General features: G+C 36.7%; 1 protein-coding gene across 7 annotated transcripts in view; it reads left to right on the plus strand.

Annotated features, from left to right (window-relative positions):
• LOC110453995 (heterogeneous nuclear ribonucleoprotein K-like) overlaps nucleotides 1-23383 on the plus strand; it is a 60592-nt gene that overhangs the window by 4945 nt on the left and 32264 nt on the right. For 6 of the 7 annotated variants that reach the window (XM_021503276.1, XM_021503270.1, XM_021503272.1 and 3 more), the window contains exons 2-3: nucleotides 12346-12421; nucleotides 20220-20404. In XM_021503276.1, coding sequence (XP_021358951.1) covers nucleotides 20392-20404 — 13 coding nt within the window. In that variant the 5' untranslated portion in view covers nucleotides 12346-12421; nucleotides 20220-20391. The remainder of the gene's footprint in view (nucleotides 1-12345; nucleotides 12422-20219; nucleotides 20405-23383) is intronic. The other variant, XM_021503271.1, reaches the window with a different exon arrangement.

Here is a 23383-nt window from a genome sequence, read left to right on the forward strand (position 1 = left end):
CCCCATCCTTTGTTTAATTTTATTGGCAACAAATTTATGTTAAAAGCTAAATAAATTCAAATTCTTAATATTGGCAAGTGTGCAATTAACTTCTGATGATGAATAATTACTGTTCAATAAGTTTGAATACGGAATTAGAAATCATATAACTTGGTTTCATAGTGCGGTAAGAAGTTGCAGTTGCCTGACGGCCCCTCTCTGATGGCCCCTTTGTAAACCGTTTCATCTCGCTCGCACCACTTGTGTTTGCTGCCTAATCAGGTGACGTTATCGGCGCTATTTTTAGCCGGGCTTTCCCGAACAATTCAAGTGGTCAAACTGGACATTTGGAACGGACTATGAATATGGGGATAGCGAGGTAACATAAGTGGAAGTGCATACAATACATACATTCATTAAAAAAAACCACGCCTTTTCACGTGATGTCCCTTTAACAACAACCTGTTCCTATATAAATTGGGAAAAAATAGCATTATTTGTATTGAAACTGGTAATATATTCCTCAGTTTTTCGTCATTTTGGGAAAATAGGCACTTTTTAACTAGGGGAAACGGCCTGTATTCAGCATTAAAACTTGAAGTATACATTGATAACCTACAGAAGGTATGCAGTGTACTGTAATTACATGTAGGGCATTGTGACCTTCCCCTCTAGGTTAAAGGTTAAATATGTGCAAAAATTTCAGTTAGTTTTTATACGGGTAGAAAATTTTAAATCATGGAAGAAATCTTGATGTGAAGTGTTTAAATGAAACTGCATCACCCACAGTGGTTAAGTAGCATACTGTGATTAGGTCACAGTTACTTCAAAATCAAAGGTGAAATAAGTACAAAATATTGGGTAATTTCCTGTCTGAGCCATACATTTTCAGATGTTCAAAGATGCCTATATCAAAGTTAAGGTATGCCTGTATCAACCACAGTTGTGTAATTGGGTCATGGTGACATTTACCTCTATAGCTAGGTCAAAGGAAAAACGAGTGCAATATTTTCATTTAAATCTTCCCTAATTATAAGCTGTTAGTGTTGTTAATAACCAAAAAACCTGAAGTTAATGAAAATAAGAAGTCAAAAATGAAACTCGTAAATCCTGTTTTTGATATATAATACTTAAACTTTAATTGCTCAGACAAAATACATAACTAACCAAAATGATTAAAAGTTAATTTTTTAGAGGTTTACAAACCTTATCCAGTGTTCCCCCTTAAGTTTTAGTTCATATGGTACATTGTACTCCCAGATAAAGAATTTGGTCCCTGTGGTGCATTCTTGGGTATTTTGAGGCTAAAAACCAGCTTGGTACTTTGCCAAAAATAGTCCTTCTTAATCAGAAAAAATTATGAAAATTGCACAGCTACATGACTGTCATACACTTCTAAACTGTTTCAATCTGCATGAATTGGAAACTGATTTTGTATAATTGCAAAATAACAAGGCATATTTATAGCAAAGCATTTCAATGCAAACTTGTTAAATACAAGTCTCGCTACAAATTTTGTTTTATCAAGTGTAAATGCAAAACAATAACAAGACATTTATTTTAATGCAAAGCCTTGTGCATTCGTTTTACTAATATGATTTTGTTTGACTCTAAATTTTTTATTGAAGGATATGACTTCTCATTTTATTATTGACGGGTATGACTTATTGGGACGAAATAAATTCGCACAGATGCTTAAAATCACGGAAAAAGGCACTAAATAAGAACAATAACATGTTTGAAGGGACATTAGTATTTTGTATTGATTCATTCATAATAGAAATTGTCCAGAGTTTTGGTCCTGTCGCGTCCTACCATGTTATAATCTTGTTCACCCAAACTCTTGTCTATCCAAGCTACAACAAACAGAGCGTCGGTTGAACGAGACTATCCAAGCCCTCCTCCATGATAATGACAACATTATTCAAAGTTGGGAAATAACCGCTGTTGACTCCTGGAACCACCCTTCTGATAGGCTTATATATATTTGGAGTTCTAAATTTAGCGCTAAGAGATCATGGTCGTTCGATCAATGAACCCACATCGAATGACTAGAGATTACGTCAGACAATATACAAAACCACTATATATCTATCATCAGAAATTGCGAACTATATATTGAGAAGCTAGAAAGGGCTTTTACAGTATTTTTAACTTTCTGTACATGCCATTTGACGTCTTTTCTTTACGTGCAACATAAGTACACATCCAAGATTTTATGCCTGATTTCTTCATTGTTTATGTGACTTATATCTACGTAATGGGGAACACTGTACATAATGGGGAACACTACGTAATGGGGAACACTGTACGTAATGGGGAACACTGCACGTAATGGGGAACACTGCACGTAATGGGGAACACTACGTAATGGGGAACACTGTACATAATGGGGAACACTGCACGTAATGGGGAACACTGTACGTAATGGGGAACACTGTACGTAATGGGGAACAATACATAATGGGGAACACTGTACGTAATGGGAAACACTACGTAATGGGGAACATTGCACGTAATGGGGAACACTGTACGTAATGGGGAACATTGCACGTAATGGGGAACACTACGTAATGGGGAACACTGTACGTAATGGGGAACACTGTACGTAATGGGGAACACTGCACGTAATGGGGAACACTACGTAATGGGGAACACTGTACGTAATGGGGAACACTGCACGTAATGGGGAACACTGTACGTAATGGGGAACACTGTACGTAATGGGGAACAATACATAATGGGGAACACTACACGTAATGGGAAACACTACGTAATGGGGAACATTGCACGTAATGGGGAACACTGTACGTAATGGGGAACATTGCACGTAATGGGGAACACTACGTAATGGGGAACACTGTACGTAATGGGGAACACTGTACGTTATGGGGAACACTGTACGTTATGGGGAACACTGTACGTAATGGGGAACACTGTACGTTATGGGGAACCCTACGTAATGGGGAACCCTACGTAATGGGGAACTCTACGTAATGGGGAACACTACGTAATGGGGAACACTACGTAATGGGGAACACTGTACGTATTTGGGAACGCTGCCTCTCTGCCTGGATCGTGATGTGGCATTTCTTTTCTTGTAAATATGCATATTGGCTATATTGTTCACAAAAACAAATTTCTAGTACTTTTTGTACTTTTTCCAGGGTCTCTATGTAAATCTTTCCTTTGTTTATATTTTACCCTGCTGCTTCAGCTGTAGTTTCATTAAGTTGGATTTGGGACTTTGTCCTTACTTTATTTTTTTCTGGTTCTCTTGTGTCGACGAGTCAACTGAGTACTTAAGTAAGTTTTGAAATTAGAAAGACATGTTAAAAACTTAAATTTCATGTTTACCCATGTATTGTTTTTACCTACTCTGAATTACTAAAAATATACCATATTCCTGTTCGGTAAATATGGAATTTATTTCCCCTGTTGGGAAAGCAGTAAAATCAATATTTATTTGTTATACCAAAATGTAAGAGTTGTCTCCCTTCCAATTGATACATTGTTTATTGTAAAAATATGGCAACTGGGGGTATTTATTATGTATGTTTAGAAATTTGTTTAAAAATACATTTCAATAATCAGCCTATGGATCTTTGTCATGGGTATCGTCAGAAGTTAAAAAATTCAGGGAATCATTTAGGTCCGTTGTTTTGTTTTCTGTTTAGCCTAATGAAACAGATTGTCAGAACAATATTTTGCACAAAATGACTCTTTTTTTTACAATTCATTTTAATAGATGTATTGATTGAGAACAGGTACAGCACATTAAAATATGATCATTAGAGAAAAACCATTACGCTAAAATGATCATTATTAAATGGTAACAGACAAATTCTCGACTACAGAATCCTGAAATCTGTATCTCGGACTAGTAGTCTGTTGATTTTTGTACATTCCTGTAGATTGGTTCATATAAAGTTGGAATCTTGTCCCAAATTTGATAAAAAAGGAATGACACTTTTTGCAGAAACAAAAAAATAAAGATGTGAAAATACAAATTAACATCAATAACCATAATTTGATTTTTTTTTGTATTCAGTGACAAGATGAAAACCACAATTTCATCAATTGAGAATATTGCTTGATGTTTAGGAACTAGAAGTAATGGGTTGAAATTTTATAACCATGTGAAGGGTCCCCTGTGTAATGTTAATGGGCGAGTACACATTGCCACAACTACAACTACCTGAAGCTTGCTTGATATTGATAAACAGTATCACAATAATCATTAAATATAGCTATAGAGCTGAAACAGAGCATCAATTCTAGTTCTGCCATTCTGATTTCCTCTGCATTTATTCATGAAGTGGCCCTCACTGATCATTCATTTCGTGTTGGTTTGTATTAGTGTGTCTCCCCTTAAGCCGGCTTGGAATAATGACCTGAAAATTTGAAGCAATTAAGACAATGCAGTGCATCATTTACACTAAGTGGTAGACCTTTTAGGTTGTTATAAGTGGCTGACAGGTTGAAACAGCTCACCTGGTGTCCAGGTAGTAGCTACAGGGAACTCCCTGACAGGTGACTCATCCAGCGCTGGCCACGCAGCTTACAGGAGCATGTTTAGCTGGAGTTTTTGATTCGCAGTGAAATAAAATGGCTTGATACACAGGAGGAAGAAAATAGATGATGTTTACTGTGCATGCAATTTTCAATAAAATGAATGAAGTGCAAGTTTAATAACCTGTTAATCACCTTATCTTGATGATTGTCTTGAACTGTAGTTATAACGCTATGATTTGTGGATGATCTGATTCTTAAACTTCCCACATTTAAAATGTTTAGATACAATCAATATTATACTGAGGCTTAAACAATTTGAAAGGGAACCTAAATATTCTAGATAGTGGTTATAAGCCTTATATTTTTATCAATATTCCTCTCAACCACAGCATCATTCCTTGTACACTTCGGTCGACTATATAACTTTATCATTTAGGAATTGGCAGATTGGTCGAGTGGTTAACACTCCGGCCTTCCACGCAACTCCAACAACCCAGGTGGAGTATAAATTGGTCTGGGGTGGATGTTGCGGTATCTGTGTGCTGTAGCATTCAAGTGAGGTGGCACTATAAATGATGCCATTGGAAGCACAGTCCCACTACAAACAGATAATTGTATGAATTGTATGTACTGTAAAGCGCTTTAGAGTGACTAATGTTAGCTTGATAGGCGGCTATATCAAATGCTGTGTATTAATTATTAATTAATTAAGACTGGCTAGAGTTCAGGTTTTAGTTGTTATAATATGAAAATTGAATTGATAAGTGTTAACTTGTTGAAAAATCAGAAATGAAAACATTTGTAAGTAAAATTTTAGAAGTTCAGGTGATTTACTGCTCTGTACTGTTTGACGAGTAGTTGTAGATTGATGTGTTTTGAGGAAGCAGTTGTGTTTTTGTGGCAACACCTTAAAATCTATGATAACTCTCGCTGTAATATACACAAAAACACTCGGGTAATATACACAAAATCACTTGTGTTTATACTTTCTTTGCATTTTCGTAGAGTTGAATTTGAATGACCATTAGTCTTTGATGTATCATTAAGCTGAAGGCAGCTGGATTCTGTCTACTTCTTCTTTTAAATTTAGGCTTCTGTGAATAATTCTAATGGAAAAAAACACCTGTGATGTTTTTTCTGAAATAGTTTTAGCTTTCAGGTTTATTACAAATGGAGATGTGTAGGAGTGGTTCACAAGCAGCATTAGTATATATTGATGGTACATGCTAGAGTTATTGTTCTACAAAGATTGATATGCCTTTGTAGCATAGTCCAATTAGAACACAGCACATAATGGTCCCTACCAGACATGCCTCCTAAAATATTAAAATCACAACTTTGTATCAAGTGCCATTTATAGCAGACAAGGTAGTAGTTGTTTGCTATCTCAGTGATCCCTGTTGATGGATGTTTTCCATTTTGATTTCTTACGGAGATAAAAGAAATGACAAACAGAAGATGAAAAATATGAATAAACTAGAAACTCTGTAAGTCCAACAAACCATAATAATAATAATTGGAAGTTCTTATATACCGCTTTATCACAACCTACATCGTAGGTCGTCTCAAAGCGGTTCACAAATTATTATCCGTGGTTATAGGGTCTTTGCAACCAGCCAACATCTTTCTCAACTCCCTGGGGAGCATACAGTCGGTGCTGCTCTTTCGGCGCTCGCAGCTAGCATTCAACAATTCTAGCACTACCCAACCACATACTCATTTACAGTTGAGTAAAGCGGAGTAAAGTATCTTGCTCAAAGATACAACACAGTGCTGTGCCGTGGCTTGAACTCGCAACCCTTGGGTCACGAGTCCTACCACTAGACTACTGTGTCTCCTAAAAGTACATATCTGGGTAAACGACTGGAAGACTAAGAGGATATTCTGTATGTTCGACAAACCATATTCAAACTTATTTGAAGGAACTATCCGATAACCACATATTTTATTGAATGTCTAATAGATGTTCATAAGTTCATCAAACTGTCAATGTACCTTTCACTGACTTGGCTTAATATATCCTGTAATTCCTGCAGAGGATATGTCGACAAGATTAAAGGGATCTCCTTTGACAAGTCCAGCCATGGCCATTGTAACTAAATAGATGTATCACTACAAGTCCAGCCATGTTAACTAAATAGTTGTATCACTACAAGTCCAGCCATGTTAACTAAACGGAACTACCACTACAAGTCCAGCCATGTTAACTAAATAGATGTATCACTACAAGTCCAGCCATGTTAACTAAACGGAACTACCACTACAAGTCCAGCCATGTTAACTAAATAGTTGTATCACTACAAGTCCAGCCATGTTAACTAAATAGTTGTATCACTACAAGTCCAGCCATGTTAACTAAATAGATGTATCACTACAAGTCCAGCCATGTTAACTAAATAGATCTACCACTACGAGTCCAGGCATTTGAACTAAATAGATGTAACACTCACTACAAGTCCAGCAATAATAACTAAACAGATCTACCACTACAAGTCCAGGCTTGTTAACTAAACAGATCTACCACTACAAGTCCAGCCATGTTAACTAAATAGATCTACCACTACAAGTCCAGGCATTTGAACTAAATAGATGTAACACTCACTACAAGTCCAGCAATGTTAACTAAACAGATCTACCACTACAAGTCCAGCCATGTTAACTAAACAGATCTACCACTACAAGTCCAGCCATGTTAACTAAACAGATCTACCACTATAGGTCCAGCCATGTTAACTAAATAGATCTACCACTACAAGTCCAGGCATTTGAACTAAATAGATGTAACACTCACTACAAGTCCAGCAATGTTAACTAAACAGATCTACCTCTACAAGTCCAGCAATGTTAACTAAACAGATCTACCACTACAAGTCCAGACTTGTTAACTAAACAGATCTACCACTACAAGTCCAGGCATTTGAACTAAATAGATGTAACACTCACTACAAGTCCAGCCATGTTAACTAAACAGATCTACCTCTACAAGTCCAGCAATGTTAACTAAACAGATCAACCACTACAAGTCCAGCCATGTTAACTAAATAATGTATCACTACAAGTCCAGCCATGTTAACTAAACAAATCTACCACTTCAAGTCCAGCCTTGTTAACTAAACAGATCTACCACTACAAGTCCAGCCATGTTAACTAAACAGATCTACCACTACAAGTCAAGCAATGTTAACCAAACAGATCTACCACTTCAAGTCCAGCAATGTTAACTAAACAGATCTACCACTACAAGTCCAGCAGACTTGTTTTGGTGACATGGACAGAAAGGTCTAAATCGTGCTGAAACACCTGATTGTCATGGAAACCACAGATAAACTGTGGTTGCAGGTGTGTTGTTCATAAAAGTAGATCATAGAAATATGATGATGGAGGTGTTATATGTCAGTATGATTAGAGTGCCTGTTTGTTAGCTGGTTTCTGTCATGTGGCAGGCACAATACCTGACTTTGCCTAGAGCTCGAGTTTACTTCCCTGGCTGTAATTACAACATGACAATCGGATACACTCGCAGTAATCAAGGACCTCAGTGATGAACAATGATGAGCACAGAATTTGGTTCAGGATTACAGACAGGTAGATCTGGTGGTAATTATATAATACTGGAAACATTACCGGGAAACAGATGCAGGCCTATGGCCTGTAAGCTGGAGATTACCAGGTAGTTCAGTTGTCCGCCCTTAATTAATATTAGAAGAATATGAAATACAAGATTACAAAATTGGCCAATTTAAAACAATAACGCCATGATCAGAACATAATCAAAGTGCATATATTGTAGAAACAATATTGGAAAGAAAAATGATCGGAGTCGTTTAGGAATATGAATAGTATTTAAGATAAAAGTTAAGCCCCAACAAGCCCAATTTGATATATAGATATTAAAGAACCATACATTGCACAATTTTCCTGTAGCACTGTACAGGTATAAATTTGCATTGTTCACCTGTACAAGAACCAAACAGGTATGAATTTTTCTAGGTTTAATGACTTAATGTTGGTATATTTGCCGAGTGTAAATTAAATGTATTAGTGAACAGGAAATACACTTAGGCTGGACATCTGCCTAGGTAGCACCTGATCATGATGTATTTAGAGGTAGGGTAAATAATTGATTACAAATAGAGACATCAAAGTTGGTCATCGGGGAACTGACCTGAGTGGGGAAAGGTCAGCCTACGTGTAGATGGCCTACACAGGGTACACACTGATACAATGCAATAAAAAGTCAGCCCTTACAGCTATATGGGTCAGGCTAATATCAGTTATGAATGATCCACCCTGATACCATGAATGATCCACCCCGATACCATGAATGATCCACCCTGATACCGGGTCGTTGTTGATAACTAGCTGACTATATATATAGTACAGAGATCGGCAGACACAGAATCTGCACAAGACTCATTGTTTTTGGTAACAGATGTCCAAAACATAACATGGGTAACTCGGCTCTGGTTGTTGGAAAAAATGAAAATTTAAAAGCGTCATGGAAAAGAATCATCAAAACGAAAATGAACAGCATGTTAGTTTAGTGATAGGTGTTTTAGTGAAGGAATGGAACTGGCATTGATATAGTTGTGTACTGGAAAATACTTAAAATTGTCCAGTATCAGTATGTCTGGCAAACTACTGTGTTTGATATTGAATGTTTCACAAAATCACTTGCCCATGACAGTTTAATACATGTTCATCTCATTTGAATAAAAACCAGAGTCTGACTAGTAAATCTGGTAGTGAGAACAGCATAGCAACCATTTAAAATGTCACGACGTTTTACATTTTTTTCAAATTGCACCAAAGTGAGTTTTAGAAATTATGTAATGTCTATTATCATGTTCTGACATAGCGGCTAAAGGATTGTCTGAAAAAGATAATAAAGAAAAATCTTGATTTAGTCGCTCAATTCTTTATCTATTGAATTAGCATCTTAAAGTAACACATAAAATCAATTTTTCTATGTAGATAAAAAGGAGAAATATTTTGGATAGCAGCATTAAAGAATACATCTAGGAACATTTACCACTCTGCTAAAATGGGCTGGCAGGAACACTGTTGAACCCTCTTTATTGTCCAACATACATAAATGTACATGTATAATGAGGAGAGTGTAAAAGAGTGGAGTATTCATGCCTTTTAAGGAAATCTAGGAGTTGCATTGGCGATGAACCACACTAGGAACTGTACATCGTCCGTCACCAAGGTCTGCATGTGGCCATGTTGGCTTGACTGACAGAGTTTTGTGGAGAGAACAATGTATCGCAGGAATCAATGTAGCACCGCTATGGTGTTATTCTCCATGATGAATGCTTAATCTATAGTCAATAATATTTCCGATAAAATGACTGCAGATCAATTTGTGTAAATTTACATTCCATGTTAGGACAAAAGGTGTGGGAATGGAAGCACCTTTTGTCTCGGGATCCCAGTGTTAAGGTGGTGCTATACCTGTGTGAAGTTTCTTGCATAATTCATGAGAGTTTGGGGTTCAATGAAACCCAGCTAGTCCTCTCACAAAGGGCTACGTATATATGTACGCACGTGCCAGGTAGGCCTGAGATGCAGCCTTGTGGAAAGGCAGCACAGGAAAAGCAAGCAAACAGAATTTTAAGGCAATAAATCCTATATTAAAACTGCTTTTTTTTTTTTTACATTAAAAACAGAAAACATCTTGTAGCAAAATTGCTATAACTTGCATTCATTATTGGTTAATTTTTGCATGTCAAAGTTTCGGTGTTTGTTCAAACCTTAACTTTGACATTTAAGGTGCTCGAGTACCATATACATACAGCAGGCTTTTGTTGTTGTCTTGATATTGGGTCAAGTTTTGGTGCAAGTAGGAGAATTCATTCATATAACCTTCAGTATTTGTTCAAGGATGTTGCTGAAGGGCTTGGCAGATCTCTAGAGTTCCAACATTGAATGATTGATGTTAAAACTGAAACTATAAATCAATATTTAGGTAACTGGAGACCAAATCTCACGGAGCTTATTGCAATTAACTTGTTCATTAAAATGATTAAAACTTGGTTAAAATGTTTTGGGATCGATGATATTTTCTTGGTATAAGAAAAAGACCGAAACAAGAGATTAGAGAAGATTATATATGATTAATGTTGATCCTCCACCAATTATGTTGGTGAAGCCACTGAAGTCTTATGTTTGTTTTATCACGTCTTAAAAACAAAAAAATAAACAGCTGAATTTATTGTTAATCAAGACCGAGTTTCATTAAGATTGTTGAACATGTGGAGATTGCATACCTTTAACTCACTCACCCCTGAAGACACATTTAAACTCTGCCAATTCAAAGGTTGGAATAGTTCATTATGAAACTTCAGGGGTGAATAGGTTCAGGTGGTTGAACATATTTGATGAGAATGTTCGTTAATATGACAGATAAACGCCTGAGCATTTTATTAGAGTATTAAGCTTGTTGAACATGCAAGATGTGTTATTATTGAGAATGTGTGCCTTTAAGATAGTTTAAGACGGTTGAACATGTCGTTGGTAAGAATGTGTGTCCGTGGTAGAACATGTCGTTGGTAAGAATGTGTCCATGGTAGAAGATCATATTGAAAAAATTGTTTGCCTTAAAGAAGTAAGGATCAATATCTAACAAGATGGCAAATTGATTTGTTTTTGGTCCTGATCAGACAAGCTCCTGGCTGATCCTCGTATCCAGGGCCTTTTGTGTGTACTCCATCACACATCATCGCTGTAAAGACCAAATGTCTTCAGGGACAGAACCATTCATCGTTGAAAAATAACTATAGCATAAAAAGAGTCTTTCTTATGCAAAAACAGATGATGGTACAATGTTCGTTGATGGGGAAAAAGCCATATTTAAATGAGAATTGATTTCTGTTAACTGGGTATAGTGGTATGTATTCAAGGAAAGAGAAGGAAATAAAACATGAAATTGATTATCGGATTTCATGATAGTCATATGTCATGTATTTCTGTACAGGTAGAAACTGATTTTTATAAACCTGTAAACAAAGGTGTTTTTTTATTTGGAAAAAAGTAATTTTTAAGAAAAATAAATATAGAGTAAATCTTTCTTTCTTCTGATCTTAACAATATAATTTTAATTGTCAATGAAGAAGGCAGATGTCAACTTAGTGTAACTAGTGTTAAAACTAAGAAATCAGCCTTAACCCTTTCACCACTACTTTAGACCATAATAGACTCATCCATATCAATACATAGGAGAGTCTACTAAAGGTACTTAGGGGGGAAAGGGTTAACTTGGTTAAATGTAACTTTCATAGTGTATGGCACATCCAGTGGTGTAAATGGTGTTTCAAGTTTTTCCTTGATATAAATAAAATAGTTTGCAATTGTATTCTTAACCCTTTCACCACTGTAGACCGATATGTTCTCATCCAGATCAATGCATGGTAGAGTCTACTAAAGTTACATAGGGGTAAAAGGGTTAATAAGTTTTTGTTGGTAAATACTTCAGAATGGCTTGTACTTTCAAAGTTCTCTGCGATAAAAAGGTTGGGGATTGTAAATAAGGTTTGTGTTGTCTTCTCTGCCCATTTATTGATATATATCTTGAATGATATATATACATGTATAAAACTAATCTCCTGAGGATATTCTTTAGATAGTACTAGTGTACTTAATTATCAGTCATTAAAAACTGTACAGAATGGATTCCAGATGTGTTGTTATGTCTTCAGTATAAGTACTGGGAACATATGGCAAGCAAGATTTTAAAGTACAGGTGTGTGTATTACTGATGCCGTTATCATATATATTAATGTTATACTTGGTGAATATTTCATAGCTTTCTGAATAGAAATAATACATGTTTTTTGTTTTCCATTCTAGCTTCCGGTCCTCCTGTAGTGTTGCATCCAGAGCTTTGACAAATACCACCGGATCAATACTTTCACACCTGAGCCAGGTAAGGTGAATTCAATACAGGTGCTAACTTGTTTTATTTAGACAAAATGTAATTAGTAGGTCAGGTAGGTGTTTGACATGTCTGTTACGTACCTGAACTCACTAGGACTAGTAGAATTATGCAAGGCGAGCTCCAAAAGGGTGTGGCATCACAACTCGTGTGGCGCCATACATCAGCAGCCCTCTGATCATCTGTCTACACGTGGCAAAAAATCCTGATAACATGATAAAACTTGTCGCAGTAACTGTATCAGTAGTTCATTACAAATGTGACAGTTGGTATTCCTTGTAGGGAGCTTCCTTTTGTTGTTGTTGCTTTTCATGTAAATTGCTGCCTTCATACAAATACACATAGAAGACTAACTTCTTATTTGGCTACAATAATATTCTACATGTATGACCAGATAGAGATGATTGTGACATATTCTGGACATAAATTAATCAAGTGCTTGAATCCGAAACATACAGCTGTTTAAAAAAATGGTTTTAATACAAATTGGCAATTGACCATTCATTGCATGTTGTTCTGTAGTTTCTAGGGATCATACTCAGGTCACTTTTACATTAAATAGATTTACAAATGTCTCATTCAATTGTTTATGGAGTCACGATACTGATTTGTGGTTTAATTTAAACCCCAGAAACTGAAATAAAAAACACCAGGAACATCATCTGTCATGCAGTATCGTTATATTTTTTCAGAAATTTTATTAGCCTTAACTAATCTTGAGCAATTTTTTTTCTTCGGGTTTCAATTTCTTCCTCCCATTGGTGGTGTTTTTGGAAAATTCAGATCTTTGATACTGGAAAAATGACATACCATATATCTGTTTGTGAAATATTGCCAAACAACAGCAGGAATTGATCTTTGAAAATTGACTTCTTAAAAGTGAGGAACATTTGTGAAATTCTGGCGAGCTAGTTCTGAGTTCTGCTGTACTGAATTCTGACTGTCAGTGGTAGTCAGAACAAATAAGAGAAATATTTCAAGTTATGATAGATTTTCTGTATATACAGGGAAATAAATAAAATTGGTTGACATTAGTGTAGAAATGGTGGGCATTGATCTGACCTAATAGGTAGGTACATACATATGCTTTTAGTGTTTCATTGAAATCAAACAGTTATAGGTGGCTGAATTGGGAATTTTTCCTCTGTGTAAACAGTCCTGTAATAGCAGAGAATTATAGTCACCACTGGGGCTTCCGTTTGATACAAACCTTGTGTATGGGCCAGGACTACTATTGGGTAGCAGTGTTTTCCTGTTTCTTTCAGGTTGGGGCTAGAGGGCTTTATTGTGATAATGGTGGGCGTGTCTGTCGCCTCTGACCGTAACCAAACCCGTGCTTGCTGGACAGTAGCACACGTCTTTGTTAGATACATTGTGTGACCGTATATATCTCTAGTTGTGCAATGTTTGCTCAGTTGTTGAACAGAGCTTGGCCAGCATTGTGACAAGACTATTGTGCCAAGGTTCTCACCACCGTGTGACACAACAGAATGGGTTTGTTTACACCTGAACAAAGGTAGAGAAAGTCCACTGGGTTTGTTAGGCTAATTGTGGGTATCTAGCAGCAAGCTTTCCGCCCCTCTTTCTCCCATTAGTTGTTCGCAGACCTTGCTGTGCTGTACCGGGCTGGCTTATGTGTCACAGAGATGTCGTCAATACTGTCAACAATGCCTAGTGTTTGGCTATAGGTTATCAATATTGCCCATTAAACGCAAATAACATGCCACAGAAGTGATGCCAGCAATTCTGCAAAACATGGCTGCCATCCTGCAGAATAATTTAAATGTATTTTGTATAGGCAAGGTAACTATTTGGCGGGTATCATCCGAGTCATTTTTATGCCACAATACTAAACAACAGCTCAGTCCTTATACTATTTCTGTTAGCCTATATAATTGAATCTATAGAATACTTTCCCCAACCACAATTGTCAGACTTTATAAAATATGCATCATGGATGAAGGACGTATTCTTCCTTTACAATGGATCCAGGTTCAAATACTTGTTGTCAAACAAATGACAATAATAGGACAAATTCATAACATTGAATCCTGTTTACTAGTGAAATTCATTTCAATAACTATCCTATTATTTTTTGTGCAATAACTGCAACAAATGTTAACTGATTTTCTTCAAACTTGGTAACAGGGTTAAATGCCTTAACCCTCTGCCACATGCAAACCAATACACATGAACACTCTGTACTGATAGTGCCAAGATACATTGTTGCAATGCAACACTGCTGCACTGACTGGAATGTGTATACGCCATCTCAATGGCAGTTTTTGAGAAATTAAGTTTTGTTTTGATTTGTTTTTCTAACCTTAATTTTGAAGGTGAAATAGTTGTTTTAAGCATTTTAAGTTAAAATTATGTTCAGAATTTCTTAAATTTTAATTCAGTGCTATTTTCCTAATAAAAACATCAACACATAACCATGAAATCAGCTGTATGTATATCAGGATAGACACATTTTAAAATGTTTCATTTTGCTTTAATTATGATTCAATGAAATGACTCAACAATGATATTATCACTTCCAAATAAAACAACAAACCAAATTTCCAAAATTCTCACAAGAAGTTTTTAAATACAGTGTATATTTAGGCCTATATAAAAGCTTTTATTGCGGCGGAATTTGTATCCGACCGTTTTGGGTCAAATCTATTTTCGTTTTTCAAACGCCAGCGAGTGTGTGTCTCGGGCTATGGTGGTGAACTGATTTTTATTGAAAAAAAAGGTAGAAATAATCAACGGGACCTGCAGTATCAACATCAACATTTTTCTGGAAGTATTAGCCCCGTTTTTCTAACAAAATCATTAAAATTGATCGGTGAAAAATCTCGAGACCATTCAGAGTCGTCGTTACCTAATGCCGTAATGGCGGCGGTACACCCGGTCGCTGTTCATCTTTTACATAATCATTTTCGGACTTATTTCTGTTGACAGTTCATTCAAAAACATCGTTAAGATCGATGTCTGACTCAATGTCATCAGGGCTGAAGCCATTAAACTATTAATCCTCCTCCTCCTCCTCAAAAATGTCCCGTAACATAGTTGTGACAGTCGCCATCACGGCTCGCTGTTGTGACACTTTTCTACAATCATGACTCGCAGTTTCAAGGTTAATTTATTCAAAACTATTCGTAGGAATGACGTGTACAAATCTGATTGGTCGATGCATTGATATCTTCTAAAAATAGTATAGGTGATTTCCAGATAGGTGTCGCTCTCAATCACGGAATTTTCCATGTCTAAGTTTACCGAAACGGCATGGCGTCGAGAGGCGCTTACATTGAGATAACGTAGCGGCGTCGAGAAGCGCTTACATTGAGATAATGTAGAGGCGTCGGGAAGCGCTTACATGTGGCAAGGGGTAAAGGCGTCCAGAGGCGCTTGCATGTGGCAAAGGGTTAAGGGCTCGGCCAAGTTCGATGATCACTTTCAGCAGACTTTATTTGGCGGGTTATGGCCCCTTGAATAACGAAAAAAGTCATTATCTGCTGTTTCTGTGCAATAACTGCAACAAATGTTAACCAATTTTCTTCAAACTTGGTAACGGGGTTTAATGCCTTAAGGGCTCGGCCAACTTTGATGACCACTTTCAGCGGACGAAAACCGTCATTATCTGCCTGCAAATATTATCCAATTGTCTTCAAACTTGATAACAATGTTTGTGTTCCTCTGTCTTTCCACCCATCTTGGGCACTCTTTGGTTTTCGTGTGATTATTGCTGTAGATATTGTGCAGATATTTCAACCAAATTCCGTATGCACAACCGACTCATACTAAGTTGACCAACCGATGTGATTTGTGCATATTTATGGATAATTAATGAGGTTAGTAAATTCTGATGGATTATAAGATTAATTTACACCGTAATATCTACATGCTCAATAAAAAGTATAGGGCTATTTTTCTTTCTTCAAGTTTCAAGCTATACATTATGTCTCAACAGCATGATACTCACTTGTTTAAACCTAATTACCTCAATAATGTTTACCTACAATATGCTTCAAGCAGGGGATATAAATTCCACGAATTTGCTTGTTTGGAAATCTTTTTATTTTCACCTAAGTTCTAAATAACAAAATACTGGGAACATACTGCTGCTATTGGTGAGGAAATATGTGTAGCAATAATGACACTTTCATACAATTAGTAAAGAACATTCTCCTCATTTAAGAAGATTTATGTTAATTTATGACTGTGATAAGGTGAACATAACATCCAGTTGATTGCACGTTTAGAACTGATAACATAAGTAAGTCATTTCGCTGTGAACTAAAACTATAAAGCTATGTGTTATCCAGTGTTGTTACTTATCAAATATACGGCAGTAAACTCCTAATGCAGAATGAATTCTACAAGTTTAAAACAGCTTTTTAATGAGCAAGAACTATTTGCATATAAAATAAAATAATAATCTTATGTAATTCTGTATAAAGAGTATGTGTTCATTATACAGGTACTATTTGCTACTCTTAATAATTATGTTTTAACCTTTAGACATAAGCTTGTCACCAGCACCATCAACAACACCATGAACAACACCAGTGGTTTGTGATATTTAACGGGTCATGCACCATCTATTTTGAATCATGCACTGCAAAAATAAAAGGAACAAAGATGCCTAGAAAAAGGAATACAAAAGCTTAGAGTTGTAGAGAATGAGAAACGGTTCCCGTCCTTGGCTGTAACTATAGGGTATACAATGTGTGTTTCCAATTCTGTAGCCTCGGGCTAATGGGTATTATCAACAACTTCTTGAAGCAATTTATCATAATGTGGACATTTTTGTTCTGTTAAGTCTTGTGTCATTGACATGTCAATTTCTCAAGAACGTGTCAAACTCTCCTCAATAGCAGCGAAAACCAAAAGGAAATTGATGATAAAAATACAGAATTCAAAAATATCAGTCTAATATTTCAGTATTTCCAAAAATTAGAAGTAGTATTATTTATTTGTCACTTTTGTTCCTGTAAATCATTATCAACTCTGGCACTTCTTTTGCGACTGTATTTTAATTTATTGTAAATTTAATGTAGAAAAGATAAAGATTTGCGGGTGGCAATGAATATCTTTTATGTGAATGTGTTTCTTTATGTTTCTGTTTGAAGTAGAAGTTATTGATTGAAGTAATGGTGACTTGATAATATTGATTATATCGTAGGTTTTATGTCAAAGGTTCTTGTTTTATACATATAGGTATATATATATACCATCAATATACTAGATACTGGGTGATCGAGTTCTTTTCGTTTCATCAATACACGTGTCAATCATCTTTTCAGAATATTGATCAGAGTACTGAAGATATCTGTTTCTTGTGCTTTATGTAATTCCTCATTGTGAGTTTCTCAGAACCAGATTTGTAATTCCTCATCGTGAGTTTCTTAGAATCAGATTTGTTTAATACTTCAGATTGTACACACTTGGTCTCTACAAGGAATTGGTAAATAATCTGTTATCTGTGGAGAGTCTTATCATTTTCTCCTTAGTGCTTAGTGGCTTTCATTTTAATGTTGATCCTGTGTCGTTCCATGTAATGTTTTAGGTATAAATCCCACAATATGACTGTATTTGGTAATATGAAAGAGATGTTGACACTGTATCGGTATGACACAAGATTTGTCAGACACGTGATATTAGTTTTTGTCTCGACGCCCCAAAGTGGAAGCGAGACTTAGGTGTTGCTTTTCCAGTGACGGCGTCAATATTACGTTTTTGCGTTTAAGTTAGTGTCAATGAAAGTATAAGTGCTAGACCAACCAAACTTGGACCATAGATGCATCTTAGGTAGTACATCTCAACCCATGCATCAAATGCTGGATGCTGCCTACCTTTCATGGTCCATTGACTTTGTGAGCACCTCCATCAACATTAAGTTTTTGCGTTTAAGTTAGTGTCAATGAAAGTATAAGTGCTAGACCAACCAAACTTGGACCATAGATGCATCTTAGGTAGTACACCTCAACCCATGCATCAAATGCTGGATGCTGCCTACCTTTCATGGTCCATTGACTTTGTGAGCACCTCCATCAACATTAAGTTTTTGCGTTTAAGTTAGTGTCAATGAAAGTATAAGTGCTAGACCAACCAAACTTGGACCATAGATGCATCTTAGGTAGTACACCTTAACCCATGCATCAAATGCTGGATGCTGCCTACCTTTCATGGTCCATTGACTTTGTGAGCATCTCCATCAACATTAAGTTTTTGCGTTTAAGTTAGTGTCAATGAAAGTATAAGTGCTAGACCAACCAAACTTGGACCATAGATGCATCTTAGGTAGTACACCTCAACCCATGCATCAAATGCTGGATGCGGGCTCAACCTTTCATAGTCCATTGACTTTGTGAGCATCTCCATCAACATCAAGTTTTTGCATTTAATTCAGTTTTTCTGATTTGTACATTGATAGTCAAAGCGGGGCACAGGCGAGACCTGTCAACCCGAATGGCTTGTTTATAATTAAAAACTAATATTTGTCTGAGGTTGGGTGATCTAATGAGGAAGCCAAACAAGATTTGTTCGGAGATGATACCTCCAGAGAGCTCTACGAGATTTTTTTGAGAATTAGGATAAAATTATCAAATGAGAATTGTCGATAGAGGTCATATCAGCCACAAAATGTTAAACAATTTTCCAATTTTTAATGGAGGAAAATTCTTTGTATGCTAGTTGATATTTAGCTGTTGATTCAAATTTGAGATGATTTAGCTGTTGATCCAAATTTAAGATGACCAAGTCAGGTCATTATATAAATATTGTTTGTTTCTCATCTTCTAACCCATCAGATATATAATTCAGATTGGTAAACACTCCGGCCTTTCATGCAGACAGCTGGGGTTCAATCCTATGCATGGAATAATCAGAGAAAGTGTTTTTTCTCCTGCCCACTTAACTCCAACAACCCAAGTTGGACTAGTAGTTCGTGCTTGATAAGGCAGCTCCTGCAAATTCCTCAAAATTGTATTGATTAATGAATGTGCTTATTGTATTGATTGTATGAATTGTATATCTATGTACTGTAAAGCGCTTTAGAGTGGCGTATTCTAGCTAGATAGGGCGCTATATCAAATGTTGTATATTTTATAGTAGTTTATAAATACCATCATGCTTCAGATATTTTGATATTTCACTATGGAAATATGTATTAAATGCACGAGTTGATATGCTCATTCATATCATATAAACAGTTAAACTTCTAATTATAGATACTAATCAATCTTTTTAAAAGACTTTAAAAAAAGTGACGACCTATTTATTTATCCTTCAAATCAAATCAGGATTATGAAATTGGAAACAATAATAGATTTATACATGAGCTAAGCTTATATTCAAGATAGGTTTTATTAGATCAGAACCACTCTTTCTGCATTTCAAAATATACTGGTGATAAGCTAAGGAGATCTGGGCACCCACCCTAGGCATGGACATTAGGGCAAAATGGGTGGGGGGCTTATTACCAGGCATGGGCCTACCAGCAGTATATTAATGACATAACATTCTAGTAATATGGAAGATCTTTTCATAGGTTGTGAAGCTTTGAATTTTATAGAATATTGAATGGAAGAAAAGTTCTTTGAATGTAGATGAATCCTGTTTAACCCTTTCAACCCTAGGTAACTTTAATGGACTCTACCATGCCTTTATGTGTCCATTATGGTCTACAGTAGTCAAAGGGTTAAAGATGATTTTGTATCAAAGCAACAGTGACCTTGAGATGAAAGCATACACATTAAATCCTTGTTTTAATGACCTTTTTGTTTTGTATATCTGCCAGAATCTGAACAACAAGCTTCTGATTTGAAGGTGTATACCTGAGTTGCCTGTATTCCCAATAACTACCTGCCTGGAAATTGATTGATTGCAACAAGTACCCTGTACTGCTAACTAGAGCTGCTTACGTGAGCAGCCACTGAAACAAGCCTGAACAGATAACGTCGTCACACAACATGGAAGATGATGGTATGTACCGATTCGTTTTTTTTATGATATTTTCATTGCTGATCATTTTATTTCTAAATAATAGGGTCAGTTTTTGTGCCCTTTTAGATCTTGACAGCCAAGTTCAAACATGATATACATTTCTTGTTTATGGCATAAAAGGCTAATCAAGATTTCATTGTAAATGTGTTTTGTCATATCCTAGTCAAATTAATACTGACTACACATTATCGGATCTACTACATTAAGATCAAGAACAAAGCTATTGTGTCAATACCTTTCTGATTGGGTAATGTGACATTAATCTGGTATTGGCTGGTGGTTTTCTGAGTCTGTAATGTGGCACTGACTGGTGACTTCCTGAGTCTGTAATGTGGCACTGACTGTTGATTTCCTGAGTCAGTAATGTGGCACTGACTGCTGACTTTCTGAGTCTGTAATGTGGCAGTGACTGGTGATTTCCTGAGGCTGTAATGTGGCACTGACTGGTGATTTCCTGAGTCTGGTGATTTCCTGAGTCTGTAATGTGGCAGTGACTGGTGATTTCCTGAGTCTGTAATGTGGCACTGACTGGTGATTTCCTGAGTCTGTAATGTGGCACTGACTGTTGACTTTCTGAGTTTGTAATGTGGCAGTGACTGGTGATTTCCTGAGTCTGCAATGTGGCAGTGACTGTTGACTTTCTGAGTCTGTAATGTGGCACTGACTGGTGATTTCCTGAGTCAGTAATGTGGCAGTGACTGATGACTTCCTGAGTCTGTAATGTGGCACTGACTGATGACTTTCTGAGTCTGTAATGTGGCACTGACTGGTGACTTTCTGAGTCTGTAATGTGGCATTGACTGGTGATTTCCTGAGTCAGTAATGTGGCAGTGACTGGTGACTTTCCGAGTCTGTAATGTGGCAGTGACTGGTGACTTTCCGAGACTGTAATGTGGTATTGACTGGTGGTTTTCTGAGTCAGTAATGTGGCACTGACTGTTGATTTCCTGAGTCAGTAATGTGACAGTGACTGGTGATTTCCTGAGTCTGTAATGTGGCAGTGACTGGTGATTTCCTGAGTCTGTAATGTGGCACTGACTGGTGACTTTCTGAGTCTGTAATGTGGCAGTGACTGGTGATTTCCTGAGTCAGTAATGTGGCAGTGACTGGTGACTTCCTGAGTCTGGAATGTGGCAGTGACTGATGGTTTCCTGAGTCTAATGTGGCCGTGACTGGTGACTACAGAGTCTATAATGGGGTAGTGACTGGTGGCGTTCGGGGGCTGGAAGAGGCCACCGACTAGTGGTTTTCTGAGTCTGTAATGTGGCACTGACTGGTGATTTCCTGAGTCAGTAATGTGGCACTGACTGGTGACTTCCTGAGTCTGTAATGTGGCAGTGACTGATGGTTTCCTGAGTCTAATGTGGCAGTGACTGGTGACTACAGAGTCTATAATGTGGTAGTGACTGGTGGCTTTCGGAGTCTGTAAGATGCCACCGACTAGTGGTTTTCTGAGTCTGTAATGTGGCTATGAAATTCTTTCCTCGATATGCTATAAATAGAAACATTACAAAAATGAAATCAAACATGTTGGCTACATTCCATGTGGGTGGCTGGCCAATGTAACATTATTCCAATTGAACCTTTGATGTACCCAATGGGCACACACTAGAAGGCCTAGGTCTTAAGACATGTGTGACCTGTTGGTGGTACGGGACTTCACTTTTCGTTGTATAAGGGGATTTCTATCAATAAGACACAAAATACAGATAACTCTTGTAAAACTTACAAAAGAATTATCTGTTTGGAGTGGAAAACTTAAGATAAAGTTATTTAAGCGAAAATTTGAAATATGTTATAGACTGTATATCAATGTTTGTGTAAGATGAACATTGAACATATTTGGGCAAAAGATGTCACTGTTGGAAAAATTTGAAATCTTGATACGTAATTTTATAACATGTGGTCAAACAACATTTGGAGGGTTGTACAGGAAATTGGGAATTGGAGTTAATCCCTGAGCTTAGATATCGGTAAGGTCTGCTTAGATAGGAAGTTATATCAATCTGTAGCGGTGGATTTAGATGATTCACGACCAGTTGGGTATTGTTAGTTTTATTATTGTTGGCATCTCTTAAATTGAAATTTGGAGATGAAATCAATTCTGACTTTCATTACCAACATATGTGTTTGTGGAGTTATTAGAGCCACTGATTTCTGTTAAACAAAACAGCCTCTAATGGACCTAAGTAATTGGTTGTTGATATGATATTCTTATCAAAAGGAGAAGGAGGTAACGTGTACAAGGAAGAGGTTAAGAGATTTCTGGTCATTTAAATGGTAGTTAAACACAGAGAATTAAGGTTTTGATAGAATGGGTGAGACTCCTTATTTGGTGCATGCAGCACATTTTCCTAGCCTCATTCCCATAAATATCTACAAAAAATCCACTGAAATGCATATGTTTCAAATTAGGAAGTTTGTGAAGTCCATGAAAAATAGATGCAAGAATAGAATAACATCCTTATCCCTTCCGCCCTTCTGATGTACAAACAGATGTGTCATACATTTGACATTAAGATTTGTGCTGTAAATTTCTCTTGGTGAGATTTCTGTTCAGCCTGAATTAGTTTCTGGTCCAGCTAACTTGATGATAATTGTTTATCTTTCATGGCTAAATTGATAGTTTGGATTGGGGTTATTACAAGAATCGACTGAAGATAGATGCGCTTTTTCCTGATGCTGGGCTGTGTGCATATCCATACAGAATGTTGGTGTCGGTGGTCTCATGTTCCCGGAGAATCACGTTGCTGGTCATAAGCACCATGTGGTTGTAGCATGCTTCATTACACCTTTCGTCCATTTCCAGGTAGTTAGCAACCCAGTACGCTTATGAGCAAGCTTGTTAGATTTGTAATATTAACGTTTTGTTGTTTGTTCAGAGTAATTTTCATTTTCATTTGAAGACACAGCTCTGCCTATTATATTTCTAATGATAAAGTTGTGATATTTGAAGCT

This window comes from Mizuhopecten yessoensis, unplaced genomic scaffold (genome assembly GCF_002113885.1).
Source record: "Mizuhopecten yessoensis strain PY_sf001 unplaced genomic scaffold, ASM211388v2 scaffold7597, whole genome shotgun sequence".
Lineage (NCBI taxonomy): Eukaryota > Metazoa > Mollusca > Bivalvia > Pectinida > Pectinidae > Mizuhopecten > Mizuhopecten yessoensis.